The sequence below is a fragment of the Triticum urartu genome, chromosome 3A (assembly GCF_056163025.1).
Source record: "Triticum urartu cultivar PI428250 chromosome 3A, HENAU_Tu73, whole genome shotgun sequence".
Taxonomy (NCBI): domain Eukaryota; kingdom Viridiplantae; phylum Streptophyta; class Magnoliopsida; order Poales; family Poaceae; genus Triticum; species Triticum urartu.
In genome coordinates, this window is record NC_141875.1 from 738,248,995 (window position 1) to 738,269,778 (window position 20,784).

Sequence of the window (20,784 nt, forward strand, 5' to 3'; positions counted from 1 at the left end):
AGTACTTCAAACTTCTTTGGCGTAAAGAGTACTCGTAGTACATAATATTATTTAGAAATCATTTTGGTTCAACTCTTACTGCAAACTTCAAGCACAATTCTGTAGCATATCAACTTTATTTAGGAGGACATGATATTTTGACATAGATATATGAAAGTACTCTTGCTTCAAAATAGTGCTTGGAGCATATGTTGTATCCTCTATTGTAAGATTAAAAAATTCTGGATCTTTGGAAATGATATGAATGGCAAGCATACGAACATTTTGTGAAGGTATATATTTTAATCGCGAGTAACGGTATCTTGGAAGCTTACAGAGATTTTTATGTTTTGAGGTGATTAAGAAGTCAGATATTTGGATTTTGGAGTGAAATGCAATTTTTGCTCTGCATATGATGGATAGATCAAAGCTCGTCGACTAGTACTATATTCGTCCTTCGCTGTTTTGTTGCTGCATCTCGAACTGAAAATGGAGGGAAGTAGTGGGACGTCGCCTTTAGGAGAGCCCACCGTTCCAGTAATCCCAAACTGTGTACCAACACTATCAGGTGAGAAGACACAATCTAAAAAAGCAGTAATATCTTGTCATTACCTAAATTTTTCGTTAATCCCTTCCTTGTTGTTTTTTTGCTGAATATTTGTTTGCAGTTGTGGAATCGGCCAATAGTGTCCAAAATCAAGATTTGAGTGATGCTACCTCATTTGCAGAAATAAATTCCCCAATGCTTCTCATTGATGATGCGAGTACACCAAAAAAGAAACAAGCCTTCTCTCAAGAGGTACCAATGCCAGTCACAGCTTGTTATACCCACTAAATAAGCGTTGCATTTGGCAAATAGTAGTTGAATTTTTAGGTTGTTTGGAAATATATTTTTTGCTTCTGACAAAAATGAGATCCCATAAGTTCATAGCATTGTCGTGTGAGGTTAATGTTACTAAACTCTGAATTGATGTTGCAGGGTTCTTTGTATAAACCCCAGTGTGATGAGGAATTGAAGCCAAAAGTGGGGATGCTATTTGATGACATTGGCTCAGTAATGGAATTTTACAAGACATATGCACACCATGTCGGATTTGGTGTACGTCTTGGGCAGCAAAAGATCGTAGATAATGTGCTTCTGTGGAAGTGCTTCTTGTATGCAAAAGAAGGCTTTCGGCCCGAGAAAGGTATGGTTGTTGTTGATCATTCCAAGAAAAGGCGAAAGATGAAATTGACTAGATGTGGATGTCAAGCTTTTATCCATGTCACTCGGGAAAGTGATGGAAAATATAAGATAGCTTCACTCAGTGAATATCACAATCACCCTTTTGTGCCACCTAGCCACCAACACTTGATTAGATCTAATCGTCAAATTAGCGAGAGGGTGAAGACAACACTCCATGATTGCCAGAAAGCTAGCATCGGGACCGCCTTAGCATATAGGTTTCTTCATGTTGGCGCATGGGGTTTTCAGCATGTTGGCTGCACCCAGAAGGACCTACAGAATCACTATGGTGGATTGAAAAATAAAATTAAAAATTGCGACGCTCAAATGCTAGTGGACCAATTTGGTAGATTGAAGGCTCTCAATCCTGCTTTTTTCTTTGACTATGAAGTTGACGAGGTTGGTACATTAGTTCGTTTGTTCTGGACGGATGCGACAAGTAGGAAAAACTATGGTCACTTCAATGATGTGGTATCTTTTGATTCAACATACAACACTAACCAATATGAATACACGTTTGCGCCCTTCACTGGAGTAAACCATCATATGCAAAGTGTCTTTTTTGGGGCTGGGTTTCTACTTCATGAGACAGCAGACTCCTATATTTGGTTGTTCAGGGCGTTTCTTACAGCAATGAGTGGGATTGCGCCTAGACTAATCATAACAGACGAATGTAGTAAGATGAGGAACGCAATTAAAGAAACTCTGCCGAACACCGCGCATCGATTGTGTATGTGGCACATTATGGAGAAAGTTCCTGGGAAGGTACGTCCTGAGTTGAAAAATGACCTTGTATTCTATGATAGGCTAAAACATTGTGTATGGAATTCTGAAACCCCTGCTGAATTTGAGGTTAGATGGAAGTCTTTCATCATAGATTTTAAGTTGGAGGACCATGAGTGGTTCGCGAAAAGGTATGAACTTCGTGCAACATGGATACCAGCTTACTTTATGGAAATTCCCCTAGCTGGTCTTCTCAGGACAACTTCAATTTCAGAGAGCGCAAACTCATTTTTTAAGCGTTTCATCTGTCGCAAGCTTACCTTCGTTGAGTTTTGGCTAAGGTTTGACACTGCTTTGAAGTGTCAGAGGCAGAATGAGTTAATTGCTGATAACACAAGTGAATACACAACAAGTGAGTTGGTGACACCATGGGAAATAGAGAGACAAGGCAGGGCGGTATTCACCCACGAGATTTTTGAATTATTTCAGGCCCAGGTGCTTGCTGCCAGAGATGATTGTGATGTTCAAGACACGAAAAATCATGAGGAGATTAAAATCATGTTTGTGAGTGATCAATACAAAAAGATTAGAGAAGTGTCTTATGACACAGTATCCATGACTGCTAAATGTTCTTGCAAGCTTTTTGAGTCCAATGGAATCATGTGCCGCCATATTATCCGAGTGTTGAGGGGTGCGAAAATAAATGAATTGCCAAGAATTTATGTTCTTAAGCGGTGGGAGAGAAATTGCAAAAGGTATATTTCTCTTCAAATAGATATTGAAGCATTTATACTTATCTGCTTTGACACACATCATATGTAATATTTTTCATATTGCTAGGGACATTATCTTCGACGGGGAAGGGAACATGCTTGAAGAGAATTTAATTGACCCGGTTGACATGGCTATGAAAAGGAAGATAGCTCTCATTAGGAACAAGCTAGAAGATCTCATTCAGAAGTCTAAAGGTTCAATGGAAGGAATTGAATTCCTGCACACTAGTTTGTGCAATGCTGAGATGGCTTTAGCCCATCTCGTACCAGCTGTAGCATGCAACACACACGAAAATGAGGAGTCATTTATCGGGAGTATCATTCCAAAGCACGTTACCATCCACACACCTGCTGATATCAATGCAAGGGGCACTTGCTCTAGAATAAAGGGACACAGGGATGCTGTGAGGAGTGGGTCGAGTGAGAAAAAAAGAAGGCCCGGAATCCATCAAAAAGTCGCACGCAAATGTAGCATTTGTAAGGAAGTGGCGTTCCATGATGCAAGGACATGCTCTAAGAAACAAATGACACAACAATAGAGGTTTGTACTTCTTGCTTTTGAAGACTATCTGTTCTTTTTGTCTTGCTATTACTACACAAATAGAATAGATTGTTACATTTACAAAGCATGTAAGAAAAATCATCACAGATGTTGAAGTGCTGATGTCGCAACATCTATCTCTCTCGTGTTCAAGCGATCGACTAGAAGTCAGGGAGAAGTGGCTCAAAATGGATCAGTTCCATAGATTCCTTTAGTTGCTGAAATTCGTCACTTGCCTCCATCAACAGAGGTAGATGAAAGTTATGTGAGAGCATATCATCATGTGAAACAAATTGCGCAACTGAAGAATCTTCATCTTTTCAAAAGAAAAATAACCATTTTGTGGTTCACTGGTTATAGGTAATATTGTTCTTCTCGAACTTATGACTGCTCCTGAGTGATTAAACTGTCCAGTGGCTTTCTCTGTCCAGCATAGTCGCATTTAGGTTGTGTTTTGCAATGAAGTTGTCTCTAATTTTCCTTCCATGTGGTTTGTGCAGCAAACAATGAAATGGTATTGTTGATGCATATTCATTTCATTAGATAACGATGATTAAAAAATAAGTAGAAACGCATGACACTTGTATGGACCTGTACTAACTGAATCTCGTTTGCTAGGTCTGACTTCTCCCAGCACAAGAAGATTGATAAGCAAGAGGCACTAGTACTGGAGGCAAAAGGCGGTAGCTTTTCTGTTGTGTACCAAACAGAGCAAACTTGATGCAAATTCTGACGGCAAGCTTGTTCAGCAGACAGCGGTGCTTACTTTAGTCCTGCATACTTTGTGTTGTCTGTGATGTACCAAAAATGGTCCTCTCATGTTATGTAACACTTTATATGTATGTGTGTCGTCTCTATTCTGTTCTGTTCTATCTGGGATCGTGCAATTTAAAATGTATGTGTAGTTATGGATTAATTTTCTCATGTCTCAGAAATTTGTGATGTTCTCATACATTTTAGTGACGAACATGTTTGGAGTTCTTGCATGATTCTGAAAGTAGCATAAACTACTAGTGAAATCAAATATATATCAAATTTCGTACAGTACATATGCAATTTTTTCTGGACCGGTACAGATTTGAGAAATTGTCTTATTTATGAGGGACAGAATGTTTGACATATCAGAAATTTTGGGTGGTTATTGCAAAAGTTACCTTCCATATGTAAATACTAGTAGGGGGTTTTGAAGAAATGTACACTTACAACCCTCCCACTCAATCTGTACCAATCATCTTCGATCCGATGGCCATGGTTCGTTTTTCTATTCTTTCACCGTACACCCTTTTTCTATTGTAGTCGCTCCCGGCTGTTGTTGGTTAGGACATATAGACTGAAGGGCAATTGAACATGGATACTAACATTTTGTTTTGGATGCAGGGTCAACAACATCTCCAGCAAAAGCAGTTTCTGCAGTTTGGGTAGGATCTTTAGGCACAGCCGCAGATGATGTAGTTCCCTTGGTTTTGGAAGGCGAAGTGAAGAGCTTGCGACGAGAGTTCCTAGGGCACAGTGATTTGCTGCATTTAAACATAAAATTATATTAGGTGTTTACCAAAGTGACAAAGCGAGAAAGGTATAGCAGTGCACAAGGCTGATTGAAATACCTAGGTATTTAGTCACAGGAGCTTGTCCCTTGCCTTTCATTGCGGATATAGGAGTGTTCATCTATTAATCATGTAATAGTCAGACAATGCAAAGGAGAGAACGCAGGGAGAAATAGTAACAATCATACTCCGTACAACGCAAAGCTGTGTACAGGACAACAAGAATGCCTCTCATCAGGACGCATTAGGCAAAGGTAACTAAATGGAATACACAGATGCCAAAAGCCATGAGTACAACAATGTTAGATTAGGCGGTGGCTGCAGCTGGTCATTAGTAATCATTATATATGAGTACCTTAAATCGATTGAAAGAGAAGGAAATGTAAGGTTATTTACATTGATGTATATAGTTCAAATGGACGATCCACAAGGAAAGACAAAAAAATTGTGAAGCATATCATAAGTGGCACAAAAGCATTGTAAACTTTGCTCGAGGAATTTGTATATCTGAAGGAATCCATCACCTGAGTATAACATAAATGAAGTTGGTGTTCAGTTTAAATTTCTACCAAGCAAATGTAAGGTGTTGATAAAGCTGAAACGAAATTAGGGGCAGCAATGATTAATTAACCGATTAACTAACCCATCCGGTAGTTTTCAGTTTCACCAACTTGTCCATCTATCCATAAGACTACATGGAACTGAACCGAAGGTAAGGATCTGAACCAAGAATAGCAGCGTAGACAAAAGCAAGATTAAACATCATTCTTCAGTCCTCAAGGGTACATGCATTCTCCTTCCTGACTTCGGCTTCCTGCTCTGGTGTGTAGTGTTCTCTAAAATCAGCTACTGCTTACACTCCCCCCCTAAGTGAATAGTAACAATTTTAAGAGGATAAACCACACAGAGAATTGGTTCCTAATTAGAGCAGCTAAAGAAGCAAGTAGTTAACATTAGTACATAGAGTCTTGGAAGTGGGCTATAATATCATGGAAAAATGACAGGAGCACATCATTGCTTGTGATTAGCATAGTTCTCTCAAAATTTTCATGGCTGGTTTGCTACTACTTCCAATTTTGTCTGTACTGTATTAAATAAGGCCCATCAAAGCATACCACAAATGGTTTTCTGTGCAAAATAAATAGACCAAAAAAATGAATGAAACAAAATAAATACACAGCCCCTTACGCATATACGCAGATGAAAGCTTCCAACAATGAAATAATTCCTAGTTTAACCGAAAGGCATTAGCATAGGTGAGAACAAATATTTTCAGTGAGCTCTAACAAGAACAAATGGCAGGACCAAGAACAACCTCCAACCGAGGAGATGACGAGCCAGTAGAGCAATAGACGAAGACCAAACAGCAGATGAGAGGACAAAAGCAACCTGCGGCAGACAGAACAAATGCCTTAGGAGGGTGAAACACGAACGAAAAGAGTGTATAATCAGCAAACTACATAGACAATAGGCTAATTATTCTTGCAATTAGTATAAATATAATTAGCAACTACTATATATCCATTACTTGAATGGAATCATGAGCCACTTTCATGCATCGTAAATACGACGGCTGCCCCTCTCAACTCTTCTGTGCGTCATCTCATGACTAATTCCACTAATCAGTGACTGGGTTCAGTTGCTGTCTAAATCAAGACAATTGCATGAAAGCACAACACAGTACATCCTAATATAAGATATTTTAACTAATAGAAGCAAGCATCTGTCAATTTATGATTATCTAGGAAAGAACAACACGCCTGAAACACGGTAGGCACATCAACTAAATTGAGGCACACATATCTGTCGGCACGGCGGCACGGTCACATTTAAAGAATTAATAATTATGAAAAGCCTGTAGTGCATGTCACAACTATAAATACTCTGTTCTCACCTAAAACTATCAGAACAGAGACAAATAAGAACAAAGCTGCCAATATAAATGCAGGTCAATGCAGAACACAACAGGTGAATATTTCCAAAGACAAGCAAACATATCCGTCTAGCCCGACGCAGCATATTCAACATATCATACAACCACTTATGCAAACAGTTACAGCAGGCTTTCATAAAGTGGACTGGAAATCAGGGAAATAGACATGGAATATTTCTCTGCAGGTACACGGTTTTGAAATATTTTTCTTCTTGAAGCTAACCAAGCCCACTGTCTTTTTTTAGCTGAAGATAAATCCGTCAGTTTGAGGTAGAAAAGCAATGACCAAACCTAAAGATCCAAGCAAAGGACCATCTAATTTTTATAACTAATCAATTCACCCAAACTAAATTACTTTCTTATCTGTTTTAATGGAACACAGTAAACATTTTCCGTTGCACTCTTGCTCCAAGCTTACAAACCCTACATATTTTAGGTGCTACATCCCTCTGATATTGTTGCATAGGTACTTAAACAGCAGCCTAGTAAGCATACTGCTTGGCTATATTCAGGCTAAACTCTAAAGCATTAATCTAAGCCTCCACTTTGTGTGCACCTTCTCTTTATATTTATGCTCATTTAATGGCGGCGCAACATCCCATTTTGAATGCTAGCTAAGAATACCCAACTAATCAGACTTCTTTCCTATGAGATTGTAATAAAGAATAATGATGGTAGGTGATCTGATATTATATTCGACTAATAATAAAATAAGCAAGGAGAGCAGGGTATGGAAAGACAGATAGCCTAGAAAAAAGCATGCAGAGGAAAATGCCAAAGAGATACTATCATAAGCAAGGGCATTTGATGAATTCATTAATTAGTTAAGCCAGTACGAATATACATGACTGAAAATAATATGTATTTTGTAGTTTGGACAAATCGAGTAACCAAGACAACAATAACTGGGCGTACAGTATAAATTAAATGAGCCAATTTGAGGAATTGTTATCCTCCAAACAATATGCAGATAATTCTATTTGCTATGATGATAATTCTGTACCTGCACATTACTCGGCATACCAAGTTCTTCATTCGGGTTCTTCTCCGCACGACACATGAATATATGAGCAAATAATTTTCTTGGTCCTATTTCTTCTTTCTCATATCTGCAAATATCATGTTTAGGAAACCCACATATTAGTAATTTCAGAGATGTACATTAGAGAAAGTGTTCAGCTAACAATCCAATTAGATATACATGTGCATGTATGTTTATACACCTAGCCAAAAATTTGAGAAGATCAAATTAAGAATATGAATGCCCAATGAAATTTAAATTTGGATTGAAATTTCCCTTCCATTGCATTTGAAATCTGCTCTCTTTACCTCTCCCTATCCCACTCCCACTACGACACTACCACACATTCATCACACAACACATAGAGAGAGATACAGGAGCACCTGGTTGGGAAGGAAGGCGTTGAGCGCGTCCGTTCCTCACCGTGGGGAGCACCTGTGGTTGGGAAGCAAGCCATGAACAACAAGTTGGAAAGGAACTGTAAGAGGAAGGAATCCAGGGGAAAATCAGCCCCAAATCAAATTAACCAATGAAGAAATCTGCCGTTGTTTTGACCACGAATTAGACCAGACCCCTGTTCAAGAATTCATCCGATTAACCAGTTAACTTGCCGATTAATCCTTACTCATAGGGTCACCGAGTAGCCGATAAACTGATAAATCGTCCGATTAATTGATTAAATGGCCGATTAACTTGCCAATAAGCCTATTAATCCCCTACTCGCTAGCCAACCAAGCAGTTACCAGTTAACAATTTCCTCAACAATGGACCAGACAAAAAGAGAAATCAACAGAGAACAAATCACACGGGTGCCCGCTTCTATACCTTGCTGCCGCCCGCTTGTTTGGCGAGGACCACCTCGGCCAGTTCATGCAGTCCCGCCGCCACCGCCGCCGACGCCCCGGATGCCGGTCCCCGTCGCCTTTCCCTCCTTGGCAGCTGGGCGAGCGACCTCACCGGCGCAGGCCGACACCGGCCGGCGACCTTGTCCCGTCCGCTGCCGAGCCTCCCTCTCCTATTTCCTCTCTCTTACTCCCTCCTCTCGTCATCCGCCACTCCTCTTTGCTCTCTCTTTCTCCCTCCTCTCTCTCCTGCACGGACCGGTCCATGGCGCTAGCGCTGGATCGAATCAAGCGCCCCCGCCGTCGCCCTTTGCCTGCAGGTCGGATCTGGCGGGATCCCTACTCCTCCACCCCAGCGAGAAGGCCAGCGGCGGCTGACGAGGGACGACGGCCAGGGTGGAGAGGCGACGGAGTGGGAAGGAGGAGAGGAGGCAGCGGATTGGGAAATGAAAGGAGATACTCTCTATAGGCTTCCATCTACGGACGCACAACCCCAGGGCCCGCCCGTCAGCGACAGAGGCTAGGCAGGGAACGAAGTGAAATTGGACGCGATTTGCAGTTGCTGGCCGCGTGGATGGCCTGAGAGGGGCTGCTATCCTAGCGTCCTTTATAAGTTTAAATGCTAGATGCTAGTGAAGGGACTATCATCTATATATTATATTATTAAAAGAGATAAAACCACCATCAGTGAGTGAACTCTCGTGAGATGAGCACATTGGCCACACTTCTCTCAAAATGTGATGTATAAGTCACTTTGGTCATTTTATGAGCGAATGAGTCAATCCACTGTTTTCGAGCGTTATCTGCGCTGACATAGCATGCTGAGTTAGCATGGGGCCGACTCGACGCCCTTCGCTATAGTGTTTTTTTAGGGAAGGCTATCATGGCTAGCTTTATTGATTAAACATAGGCATTGCATCGTCCACAAGCGAAGAGATCAGACAATCCGGGGGCTCGTCTGTCCAATTTAAAGAGGTCTTATTACAATAAGAAAAGTTAGCTAGCACCTGCGCCGCTTGATTGGAAGAACGAAAACAATGCTTGAAGACAACCTTCCCTATTAAAGAAGAAACATCCACACATTCCGCGAAAATTGCTGTTGCAGCATCCCACCATCTAGATTGGCCATCACAAAAGTTTATGACGTTTAAGGAATCTTATTCCGCCTCCACACGAGGAAACCCTAGGGAGTTTGCAAACACTAGACCATCACGCATTGCCGTTGCTTCAGCCATCATTGCATCTGCAACATGAGGTATATATTTACATCATGCTGCTAAAAAGTTCCCTTTATCATCTCTAATTATAGCTGCTGAAGCTCCTGCACTTTCATCTGCAAAATAGGCCGCCTCAACATTTACCTTTATGAACATGAGGTCTGGTTTCGTCCACTTCATCTCTCTATTATCATTTTGTTTGCGATTAGCTTCATGATAATTACTAGCAATTGCCAGGACGGACATATGCCACCGCGTGGGATGTGGTGGTCTACCATCATGAGTGAGTTCATGTCTTATCCACCATAAGTACCAGCTGCCCACCATAAGAGCTTGTTTGACTGTAATATTCGGTTTAAGTGACAAGGGTAAATCTGGTGTAAGGAGTAGATGTTCCAATATAACTGACCCTGAGCGATCAATCAACTTTGCTTCCTCAATCATTCCCGCAATGCCTAGGCGTTCCCAGAGGTGCTTGGCATTGCAGCAATCAAACAGTAGGTGGCGGACATCTTCCGCATCTTGATGAGATATAGGACATGCCCCATTAGTTCCAATATGCCGGTTCGTGAGTATGGACTTTAGCGAATAATACCATGTAGAGCACGCCAACAAAAAATTTGAATTTTATGTGGGACCTTTTGTTTCCATAGTGTACTCCACACTACTGGAGTTCTTGAGCCTCCGGGTCGTGCCATCACCGTTGCATGTACCTGGAAAGATCGTATCCATTGTACTTTGTATGCTGATTTCACAGAGAAAAACCCTTTATGATCCGGGTGCCATGCGATAAAGTCCTCGAAAGCCCCATAGTTGAGGGGAATTTGCAAGATCCTGTCTACACCAACCGATATGAATATAGATCTGATCAGTTCCTCGTCCCAAAAACCAGTCATAGGGTCAATTAGATCATGAACTCGTGATATCAGTGTTTGCCTCCGGTTTGATAAAACTCTCCTATCCGGACTAGATGGTATACAGGGGTCACTCCAGATGTTAATGTTCTCACCGGTACCAACCCTCCAGATATACCCCAACTTAAATGTTTCAAGACCTTTCATAATGCTCTGCCACGTAAACGAAGCACCACTCTACAGGGTAGCTTGTAATAAACTTTCATTAGGGAAGTATTTTGCTTTTAATACTCTTGCACACAGGGAATCCGGGTTAGTGATCAACCGCCAAACTTGCTTTGAGAGCATGGCAAGATTAAAAAAATAGAGATCGCTGTAGTGTTAATTGTTAGAGTTGTGTCGAATATTGTGTACAAAGTAGGTTACATTTGGACTTGTAGTTGTATTGTGTTTAGATAGGATATATGGAGTCGTGTCCTAGTAGGACACTTATATCCTAGGCCTCCCATATATAGCGAGGGTAGACACACGATGTAACCTATACCAACATAATATCACAGGAACACAGGGGAAGCCGGCAGCTTGTGCCGGTGTCCAGGGCGACTGGGTGCGGTATTGTAGCGGTGTCATGGGAAGGAGCGCTCATAGTCAGGCCCCCGGGGATGTAGCCAGTGAACCTCGTTAACAAAATTCGGTGTCGTGCTCGTGTGACTGCTTGATCCTCGGATGATCAACGGTGATCTCAGATCTATTCTAACAAGTGGTATTAGAGCTAGGTTGTTTCGAGAACACGAATCGTTGATTAGAGGTGGAGCAGAATTCGTCGTGTCGGTTGGTGGTCGAGGCCCATGACTAGAAAAGATCGATGGAGCGACCGAGTTTTGTTCGTGTTGAAAGTAATCGGAAAAGGCAAATCAGCGGGAGGCACGTGTGCTATATGTCAGCAGCATATGGCTTGACGTGGGGCGATCCTGGATTGATCGGGCGAGCATACAGGCAGCAGCGGCGATGCGTCGCGCAGGGCAGGGAGGCGGCAGGTCCATCGATCGATCAACGGGCGCTGGCTGCGAAGGCCCAAAGGCGCGTGCTGGGCACGGGCCTAGCTGGCGAAAGCCACAAGGCTGCACGCGGCGAGACACGGACCAAGCGGTGGATCGTGCTGGATACGGTCGCGTACAGCAGGGAAGAGCAATCAGAACCGGATTTGTTTTGGACAAAAAGAGGACCGAGTCCTCACATGACACAACGAGACGTGAAGCGATTCAACAGGAGAAAAGATCCATCGTTCTATTCCATCAGGCAATAGGAAGTTTTGGCAAAGCAATTACTAGCATTAGAAGTTGTGCCTGGTAGCTAATACATGTGAGTACAGGAAGGATTTTTGGTAGGAATTTACTTGAGCACCTGTTGAAGTTCGAATGTTTTTGGCAAGGTCAGCCGTATAAAGAATCATGGCACCAATGGGTATCAGGTTTGAGGTGGAGAAGTTCATTGGAACTAGAAACTTTGGGTTATGGCAGACAAGGGTGAAAATTTGTTGGCACGGCATGGATGCTTGAAGACGTTGCGGGAAGTCAATTCAACTAAGATGGAGTTGTGATGTGATGGATGGAAATTCGTGGAAGACGATTTGATAGCCTTGAGTGTGTCATACAGTTAGATAAGTTCGGCTGGGTCAGACTAGACAGTCTGACGGATCGACGTAAGTTGGTTGCTACAGAAGATGGTGGTGAGATAGGCGACGATGACGTAGGAGCGTGATGCTGATGGTGACCGACTTCTGGGCGTGGAAACACGTGGCACAGGCCCGAGTGCTTGTGTGGCTTCAACAAGACTATGGCCCGGAGCTGATTCAAGTTGGTGCACATGAGAGCTTGAAGTCGACGGGGCGTGAGGGTGGACTGATCATCTACCATGGAGTCATGTTGAAGGTGGAGCTGGATTGAGGGGCTACGATCTAAGGATCCAGGGAATCGAAGCCTATTCAGCAAGGAGAAAAAGCGAGTGACATGCAGTTCGGGCTGGAGCCCAGTGGTCTGATGGAAACGTGAAACTCATCATCGGTCGGCGACGACCGATGGTACTCTACAGTGGGGTTGAGCGGTGTGGGTTCGCGGACCTTGAGACTTGACCGAGACGGCGGAGGCTCGACGCGGTAATAGCGGCGAGGCGTGCGGTATGCACGGGACATGGAGACGGGCTAGGTCTCTGGTGGTCATACATGTGGTGAGACAACTGCGAATTTGACTCGGGATGACTACAAGCAATGGTGAAATTTCTTGAAGTTTCACACAGATGGTCAAGAAAGGAGCGGTGATGTTGAGTTCGGGTAACTCTTATGTGTGACACCCAATATGTGAGTTGTTTACTTTCACGCAGGTCAGTGGTCGGTGTGTGATGATGTTGACGGATACTCTAAAAGTTGGGAGCACAAAGTAGAGTAACAAAGAACTTAATTTTGCTCGAGTGTTGACTGTGGTTAAGAAAAGAATGGACTACTAGTTGCAGGTGGAGTCACATAGAGTCTTTGGAGTAGCAGCGGTGTTCATGGGATACGCTCAAGTTCAATGTACATGAAAGTTTGATGCATTGACGAACTCAAGGTGGTGGAGAATATTCGCCAAGGTGAAGTTTGTTAAAATTGTGTCAAATAGTGCGTACAAAGTAGGTTACAGTTGGACTTGTAGTTATATTATGTTTAGATAGGATATGGAGTCGTGTCCTAGTAGGACACTTGTATCTTAGGCGTTCCATATATAGCGAGGGTAGACACACGATATAACCTATGCCAACATAATAACGCAGGAACGCAGGGGAAGCCGGCGGTTTGTGCCGATGTCCAGGGCGACCGGGTGCTGTATTGTAGCGGTGTCATGGGGAGGAGCACCCATAGTCAGGCCCCGAGATGTAGTCATATCGGTGAACCTCGTTAACAAATCTCGGTGTCGTGCTCGTGTGATTGCTTGGTCCTTGTATGATTAGCGATGACCTCAAATTTATTCTATCATTAATTTGCAGGAAACACCCTGCGAAGACACTGATCTTATTTTCAACCCTGACTTTTTGTTTTGAAGAGAGAGCGGCATGTAGTCAGCTGGAACCCCAATCCGAGCCAACACGAAGAAGGGCCAGAACCACAACACAGACCGTGAGCTCCCCTGAGAACTCATCGGCCTCCGTCTCAGAGTCGTTCTCATCAGCCAGGGACTAGAAATGTTTGATTATACACCTCGGAGGAACGGAAGAGGCCGACAGGGAAGGGGGATGGGATGGATCTGCTGGGGTAGGCGACGAGTCGCCCACAAGCGAGAGCGAGAGAGACATTCAAACACATTGTTTTAGTTTTGCTTGTTAAACAATATTGAGTTATCACAATAATATTTATTTATGGTGCTCTAAAGATTTTTTATTTATTTCATAGGAAATCTTATATTTCAAATGCAACTAAACACACTCCAATTGTCAGTGGATATGGCATGAACAATGAACCAAGCACTGCATTAGATTTGAGCAGAATACAAGAGTAAACAGTACATTGTAGTTTTCCCGATAAATTAACAATACCATATGAATATCCAACAATGATCATTACATATGACTTGTAAAATATTTTTAAAGAATAACCATAAAATGAATTGTGGAGGTCAGACCATGTTACTGGAATTGGAATTGGAGGTCAAACCATTGCAGAAATTTGAGCTCCAAGTCATGCCAAGTTTGACCCAACCGAAAACTGAGCTCCAAGGAAGGCCATTTTGCTATGAAAATGGTAAGAAAGAAGAAAAAAGCTACCAGAGAGCAAATCAGAATGGCCAACCAGTGGAGACGTGGGGCCAGCACCGGGTACAATCCAGTTGAAAAAGCCGTAACTGTTGCCAAGTATGCAAACCAGGTGAGCTTCTTAGTTACAAAGATGTAACAGGTTGTGAATTTATCATCCTCCCACTTTCCCATGAGGCATATAAAGGCCACCAGAAATGAAGAGCACATTGCTAAGGTGTCAAAGATCAAGAAGACTATAAATGTAACCTTTCCAGATATGGTGGGAAGTCCCGCATTTCCAGAATCGCTGCCATATCCTCCGGGTAGAGTGAAAGCGGCAGTAAAGGTGATTGTTGCAAGGAGGATTGCCACTAATGATGTGTTGCTTCTGTATTTTTGCGTCATTGACTCTCTCTGCCTCCTTGATTTAATATTTTCCTGTTTCTTGGCCCCCTTGCGAAGATTATACAAGGAGATGTCATCATCATTGGGATCAGCTTTTGACATGAGAACGTGCACTTCCTTCTGCAAATGTACATAAGGATTAATATACTGTATGATTCAATATACTGGATTAATAAGGTTTTGTAGTACAACCATAAAGACTAGCTACATGGTTCAAGAAACTGGATCAATAAGGTTGTGTAGAACAACCATAAAGACTAGCTACATGGTTCAATATACTGTATCATAATTACGTACCCAGTCCAAAGTCTTGTCCTGAATTGTGATGCTCGACAATTGCGAAGCCGCTGAATTCCCACAGTTGTCCAGAATTGTTAGGTCTATACTCTCATGAGATAATAGAGCAGCAACAAGTCTAGGATCGCATAGCTCGATTGCGTAATGTAGAGCCGTTCTTCCAACCTTGTCTTGCATGTTAATAAGTTTCCGAAGTTGTCGTGTCTGCAAGATAAATTTGACAAACTCCAGATAGCCATTTCTTACAGCTATATGAAGGCATGTCAAGGTATCACCACTTAATGAACTCTCTCCAATTATCGGACTCTTTTCAGTTAACAGGCGGCAATAGAAAGCATCTGGACAAAATTTAAGAAGTGCACGAGCTGTTGGCCCAGTCTCGACGCCGAGTACTTTCCGGCGACAGGCGATGACCGACGACGAACGACACGACACTGGCTGTCTTGGTTCCTGCCCCAAGCGACTCGATCCACAGGTAAAGCTGGCCTCTCAATACGCACGTACACAACAACCAGGATCTGATCGATACAATAACAGACGCACGCACGCAAATTAGATTGAGGCCTTGCTTCGGTAGACCCCCCCCCCCCCCCCCCCCTCCAACAAAACGTAAAAGGGCAGAATGGGCATACGGAAGAAACGCATACCCAACTCGTATTGTACAGCTCTGCCGGGCATACGTATACCACGCGGATGAAAAAAGAACTACCCACGATCTAGGCCCGCCCCCATTTTCTCGCCCGCTCATCTGGTCGCCCGCCCGCCGATCACGGTAGTTCCAAAGTGGCCGATCGCCGCCGCCGTCCGAACCCCGTCCGAGGCCACCCTCGCCATCCCAACGTCGCCCGTCGCCGCCCTCGCCATCCCAACGTCGCCCGTCGCCGCCCTCGCCGTCCCAATGTCGCCCGTTGCCGCATCTCACCGTCCCAACGTCGCCCGTCGCCGCATCTCACCGTCGTCCGACGACGCGGACGTGAAGGGCCCGACGTCTGACGCCGCCCTCGCCGCCCGAACCCCGTCCGACACCGCCCTCGCCGTCGCAATGTCGTCCATCGCTGCATCTCACCGTCGTCGTCCTACGCCGGGGACGTGAAGGGCCCTACGTCTGACGCCGCCTCCGCAGCACTGTCGTCGAACGCCGGCGACGTCTACACCGCGGGCCAAGGTTTGTCATCTAAACCTAGCGGGCATGGGGCGGGCATGATGGATAGAAGTGAGGGCTAGTTCATGCATGTACTGATTTAGGGTTTAGGGTTCATCAAAACCTCCCGCCGCAGCGCCTCCTCTACGGACTAGGGCATGATTTACAGAACTAGGGTTGCTTTGGTCATGATGCATTGTACTAAACCTAACACACAATGTTTTGCAGTTCTATGAGTTAGGCGTGTTGACATGGACGAAGAATCCGCATTCGGGAGGGACGAGAATGGTACTGATAAGGTGACTAAGACCGGTAACGATAATTTGAACGAAGATGATGACAGCAGTGACAACGATTCCGTCTCGTCATATGATATCTTACCTCCGGAGGATTTTGATAATAATGAACATGGCGCAAATAGCGACAACGTAAGTGGCGTATATTTTGTTTTTATTTTTGAATTTGCAAAGTATGGCATGGCTAACTATATATCTTTGTGTACAAATTTACAGGAAGATGTGGATGTTGACAATGTGCAACATAGTTGGCAGGAATCATTTGCAGATAACTTGAGCCAGGTTAGTTGTTAGATGTTGTACATCGATCAATAGTATGATTTAAATGATAGTAATTGACATATATATTTTCAAATGAATGTTGTAGGAGGAGTCAGATGGTCCTGTACTTGATCACGATGAGGGAGAGATTGATATTGAGGAGGCTCAAAGGGAGCAGAAGATGCTTGAGACACATTGGAAGGTCATGGCTATGACCTTTCGGTCGCAAGGGGATGCATACATATTCTACAACAATCACGCCAGAGAGCACGGGTTTAGTATCAGGAAACAGAAGGTGAAACGAGGAGCTTCGGGAATGATACGGTACCGGCGGTTTCTTTGCTCCAGGGCAGGGAGAAGGCAGAGCAAGTTCATAACCATGGAGGGCCACAAGCGCAGGCTTAGACCGGAGACTCGTTGCGACTGCGGTGCACATATGGCGGTGAAGCTGGACAGAGAACGTGGCGTTTGGTTCGTCGCATCATTCGTGGATGATCACAACCACGCGATGGCTCGGCCCGACGAGGTTTGTTTTTTGTGGTCACACAGACGGATTGGAGATGGCCAGAGGGCGGAGATATTGGCGATGGAAGCGGCCGGGATAAGAAAGCATATTATAATGGACAACTTCATCAGCAGATACGGTTCGTACGATAAGTGCGGGCTTATCAGGAGGGACATTTACAAGCTTTGTTGCAGAGAAAAAATGAAGCTCATTGCAAAGGGTGATGCAGAGACGGCAGTTGGCATTATGAGGAGCAGGAAGGAGAAGGACCCTGAGTTTTTTTTTGGGTATGTGCGTGACAAGGAAGGGCGACCGAAGAGTATGTTCTGGTGCGATGCACAGTCGCGGAGGGACTATCAGGACTACGGAGATGTGGTCGTGTTTGATAGCACGTATAAGATGAACAGATACGGTATGCCATTCGTCCCCTTTGTCGGAGTTAACAACCACCGATGCACCACAATGTTTGGTTGTGCCATCATTGCTAACGAGACGGAAGGGACATACGTGTGGCTGCTGCAGAAATTTATGAAGGCAAACTGTCAGGTGAAGCCAAAGTCAATAATCACAGACGGTGACGCTGCAATGATCCGGGCTATTCGGACTATCCTTTCAGATGTTTTCCATCATCTTTGCTCCTGGCATATCGAGAAAAATATGCAAAGGCACCTGCATTACAAGTCACTGGATGAGTTCAGATCGCTCCTGTACTATGCCACCTCTCAAGCGAACTTTGAGCAGAGATGGAAAGCCTTCTATGATAAGTGGAAGACGGACAGAACCGAAGAGTGGCTTGACAGGATGTACAGGAAGAGGAGACTTTGGGCAGCTTCATATCTTTCCGATGGTTTTTTCCTTGGTATGCGAAGTAACCAAAGGAGTGAAAGCCTCAACTCCTGCCTTCACCTTCACCTGGACTACGGTATGACAATTGTTGATTTGGTGGTGCATTATGATAACTGTATAGTTCGCCTGCGTGAGAACGAGGCGTACGATGACTGCGAGGCATTCCAGAAGGAACCACCGTCGGTTACTGAATATAAGGCCCTTGAGGAGCATGCCGCCAAAGTATTCACACCTGCTAATTTTTACATCCTGCAAGATGATTTGCATAAGATGGGTCAGCTGGAGATATTTGAGACGCTCATGGGAATTGGGCGTCAAACATTCATGGTGACATGGAAGGATAACCACAAGTTCAGGTACAATGTTGTTTATGAACCAGGTAACTCAGAACAAACTATTACATGCAGTTGTCTTAGGATGGTTCGGAAAGGGCTGCCATGCAAACACATTCTGTTTGTTCTCCATCATCTGAACTTAACTGAAATACCAAAGTGTTGTGTCCTGCATCGGTTGTCCAAACATGCGAGAGATGGGTTGCCTGTGCAGCGGAAGAGTGATATGTTTGGATGGGGTTGGTCAGGGCCATTGGAGAGAGAACGGTATAGTGCAATAACCATTAAAACCGCAGAAGCTGCTCATGTTGCAGCAAATGATCCCTTCTTGTTCGATGAGTTGATGAAGTGTCTGGACAACATAATAGCGCAGAAAAAGATTTCAGAGGAGGAACTTATAGGAAATAGAAGGTATGCTATGCTTAAGAAGGAGGCAAGTCAGGCGCAACAAGTTGAGCCTGGTATTGGTGATCCTCAGAAAGTTTCGACGAAGGGTGCACCTAAGAAGGGGCGGTCGAAAGGTGGCCCCGACGTTACAAAGAATGGTAGGCCAAAAGATTTTACAGAGAAGAAAACTGGTCCTTTGTGCAGTCTGTGTAGTCTCCCAGGTCATAACAAGGCTACATGTAGTCTGAACGAGAAGTGAGTTGCTACCTTTTTGTTTTGTTATATGTTGCCAATTTGATTTCACCGACTATATTTTCTCACCCAATTTTTTTTATATTTTGTTCAGGAATCGGGCGCAGAGAAGCAGCTTGGTTGGTTAGAAGAATAAAAGTGGTCGCACGAGTCATGTCTGAATAACCTATGCTATTTTTATTGGCACATGTGTGCCAGAAAACTTGATTTGTACTGTTACGTGATGATTTGTACTGTTATGTCTGAATAACCTATGCTATTTTTATTCGCACATGTGTGCCAGAAAACTTGATTTGTACTGTTACGTGATGATTTGTACTGTTTCTATATGAAGTTCTAAAATTCTGTTTATTTGTACTGTTTCGAAATTCTGTTTATTTGTACTGTTTCTATATGATTCCTAGGTGCATGCATGCAAAGGTTGCCTACATTTTTTAAATGAGTATATTGTTCTGCACTTTCGTAAAAGTAAAATAATATTTTTTTTAAATATTCAAAAAAAAATATGCCCAACCACCGCAGCCGGGCCCATAGTGGGGAACAGATCATACCCAAATCAAGCCCGAAGGGGGCGACTCGGGCGGCTGATAGAGCACACTAATGGGCCTGGCAACGGGGTCCAACGGGGCTGCGGGCAGTGATAAGAGAGGAGCTCAGTGGAGGGGGCAGAGGCAGATATTTAAGTCGGTCCTCACCCGCCCCCGCTTCCAAGGTGGGACTAAACACTGAGTTCAGCAGCGCGCGGGGGAGGGGAGTGGGCGTGGGCCGGGGGAGGGGCCAAGTGGCGGCATGCCTTCATTGGGCTGAACTGGGCCGGCCCGAGACAGTGCAAATTAGGCCTCCTGAGCCTTGCGGCGACCACGTGCAGTGTGGGGCGCGATGGGGGTGCCATTTTTAGTACCACCTCGAAAGCCGGGGGGCGCGAGGAGCGGCTTAAATAGCTGCCTCCGCCCCCTCCACCGAGCTCCTCTATTATCACTGCCCGCAGCGTCGTTGGACCCCGTTGCCGGGCCCAATAGTGGGCTCTATCAGCCACCCGAGTCGCCCCCTTCGGGCTTGATTTGGGTATGATCTGTTCCCCACTATGGGCCCGGCTGCGGTGGTTGGGCATATTTTTTTCTAAATATTTTAAAAAAAATATTATTTTACTTTTACGAAAGTGCAGAACAATATACCCATTTTCAAAAATGTAGGCAACCTTTGCATGCACGTCTTTGCGTGGGTATCCCCGGTTCAGCGGCACGCGGGTATGTGGGTATGTACATGTATGTTGACACTCGGATACGTAGTACGCACACGTACCTACTGGTCACAATGACTCTTTGCATGCATGCACTTAGGAATATCGTAGGCAGGTGCTAATCTGAACAATTAGTGCATGTCAAGATGCACTAGTCTGTGCCTGTGTGCGTTTTCCCATGTTAAAGCTAATCTGGACTAGGTTTGTACGTGCATGCATGGCACTGTGCTTTTCATTTTTGCCGGCAACGAAGAACACGTCTTCGGCCAATCGGAAGACGTAAACATCACACTACAAAATACAAAACAATATAAAAAAGCAGCGCCAGGCCGGCCACGGCGGCGTAAACATCACACTATATAACAAGTTGAAATATCATCACCCATAATGATGCAAATAAGAGTATCA

The 20,784-nt window shown here is 44.1% G+C and overlaps 2 protein-coding genes across 2 annotated transcripts; both read left to right on the forward strand.

The window, feature by feature from the left end:
• Nucleotides 1–379: 379 nt before the first annotated feature.
• Nucleotides 380–4,113, forward strand: LOC147982494 (protein FAR1-RELATED SEQUENCE 5-like). The gene is made up of 5 exons (XM_087545697.1): nucleotides 380–547; nucleotides 648–778; nucleotides 959–2,682; nucleotides 2,768–3,241; nucleotides 3,860–4,113. The coding sequence occupies exons 1-4, from the start codon at nucleotides 469–471 to the stop codon at nucleotides 3,237–3,239; spliced, it is 2,406 nt and encodes an 801-aa protein (XP_087401823.1). The 5' UTR covers nucleotides 380–468; the 3' UTR covers nucleotides 3,240–3,241; nucleotides 3,860–4,113.
• Nucleotides 4,114–16,508: 12,395 nt separating this feature from the next.
• Nucleotides 16,509–19,143, forward strand: LOC147982495 (protein FAR1-RELATED SEQUENCE 5-like). Its single transcript, XM_087545698.1, has 3 exons — nucleotides 16,509–16,685; nucleotides 16,770–16,835; nucleotides 16,921–19,143. The coding sequence occupies exons 1-3, from the start codon at nucleotides 16,509–16,511 to the stop codon at nucleotides 19,141–19,143; spliced, it is 2,466 nt and encodes an 821-aa protein (XP_087401824.1).
• The last annotated feature ends 1,641 nt before the right edge of the window (nucleotides 19,144–20,784 follow it).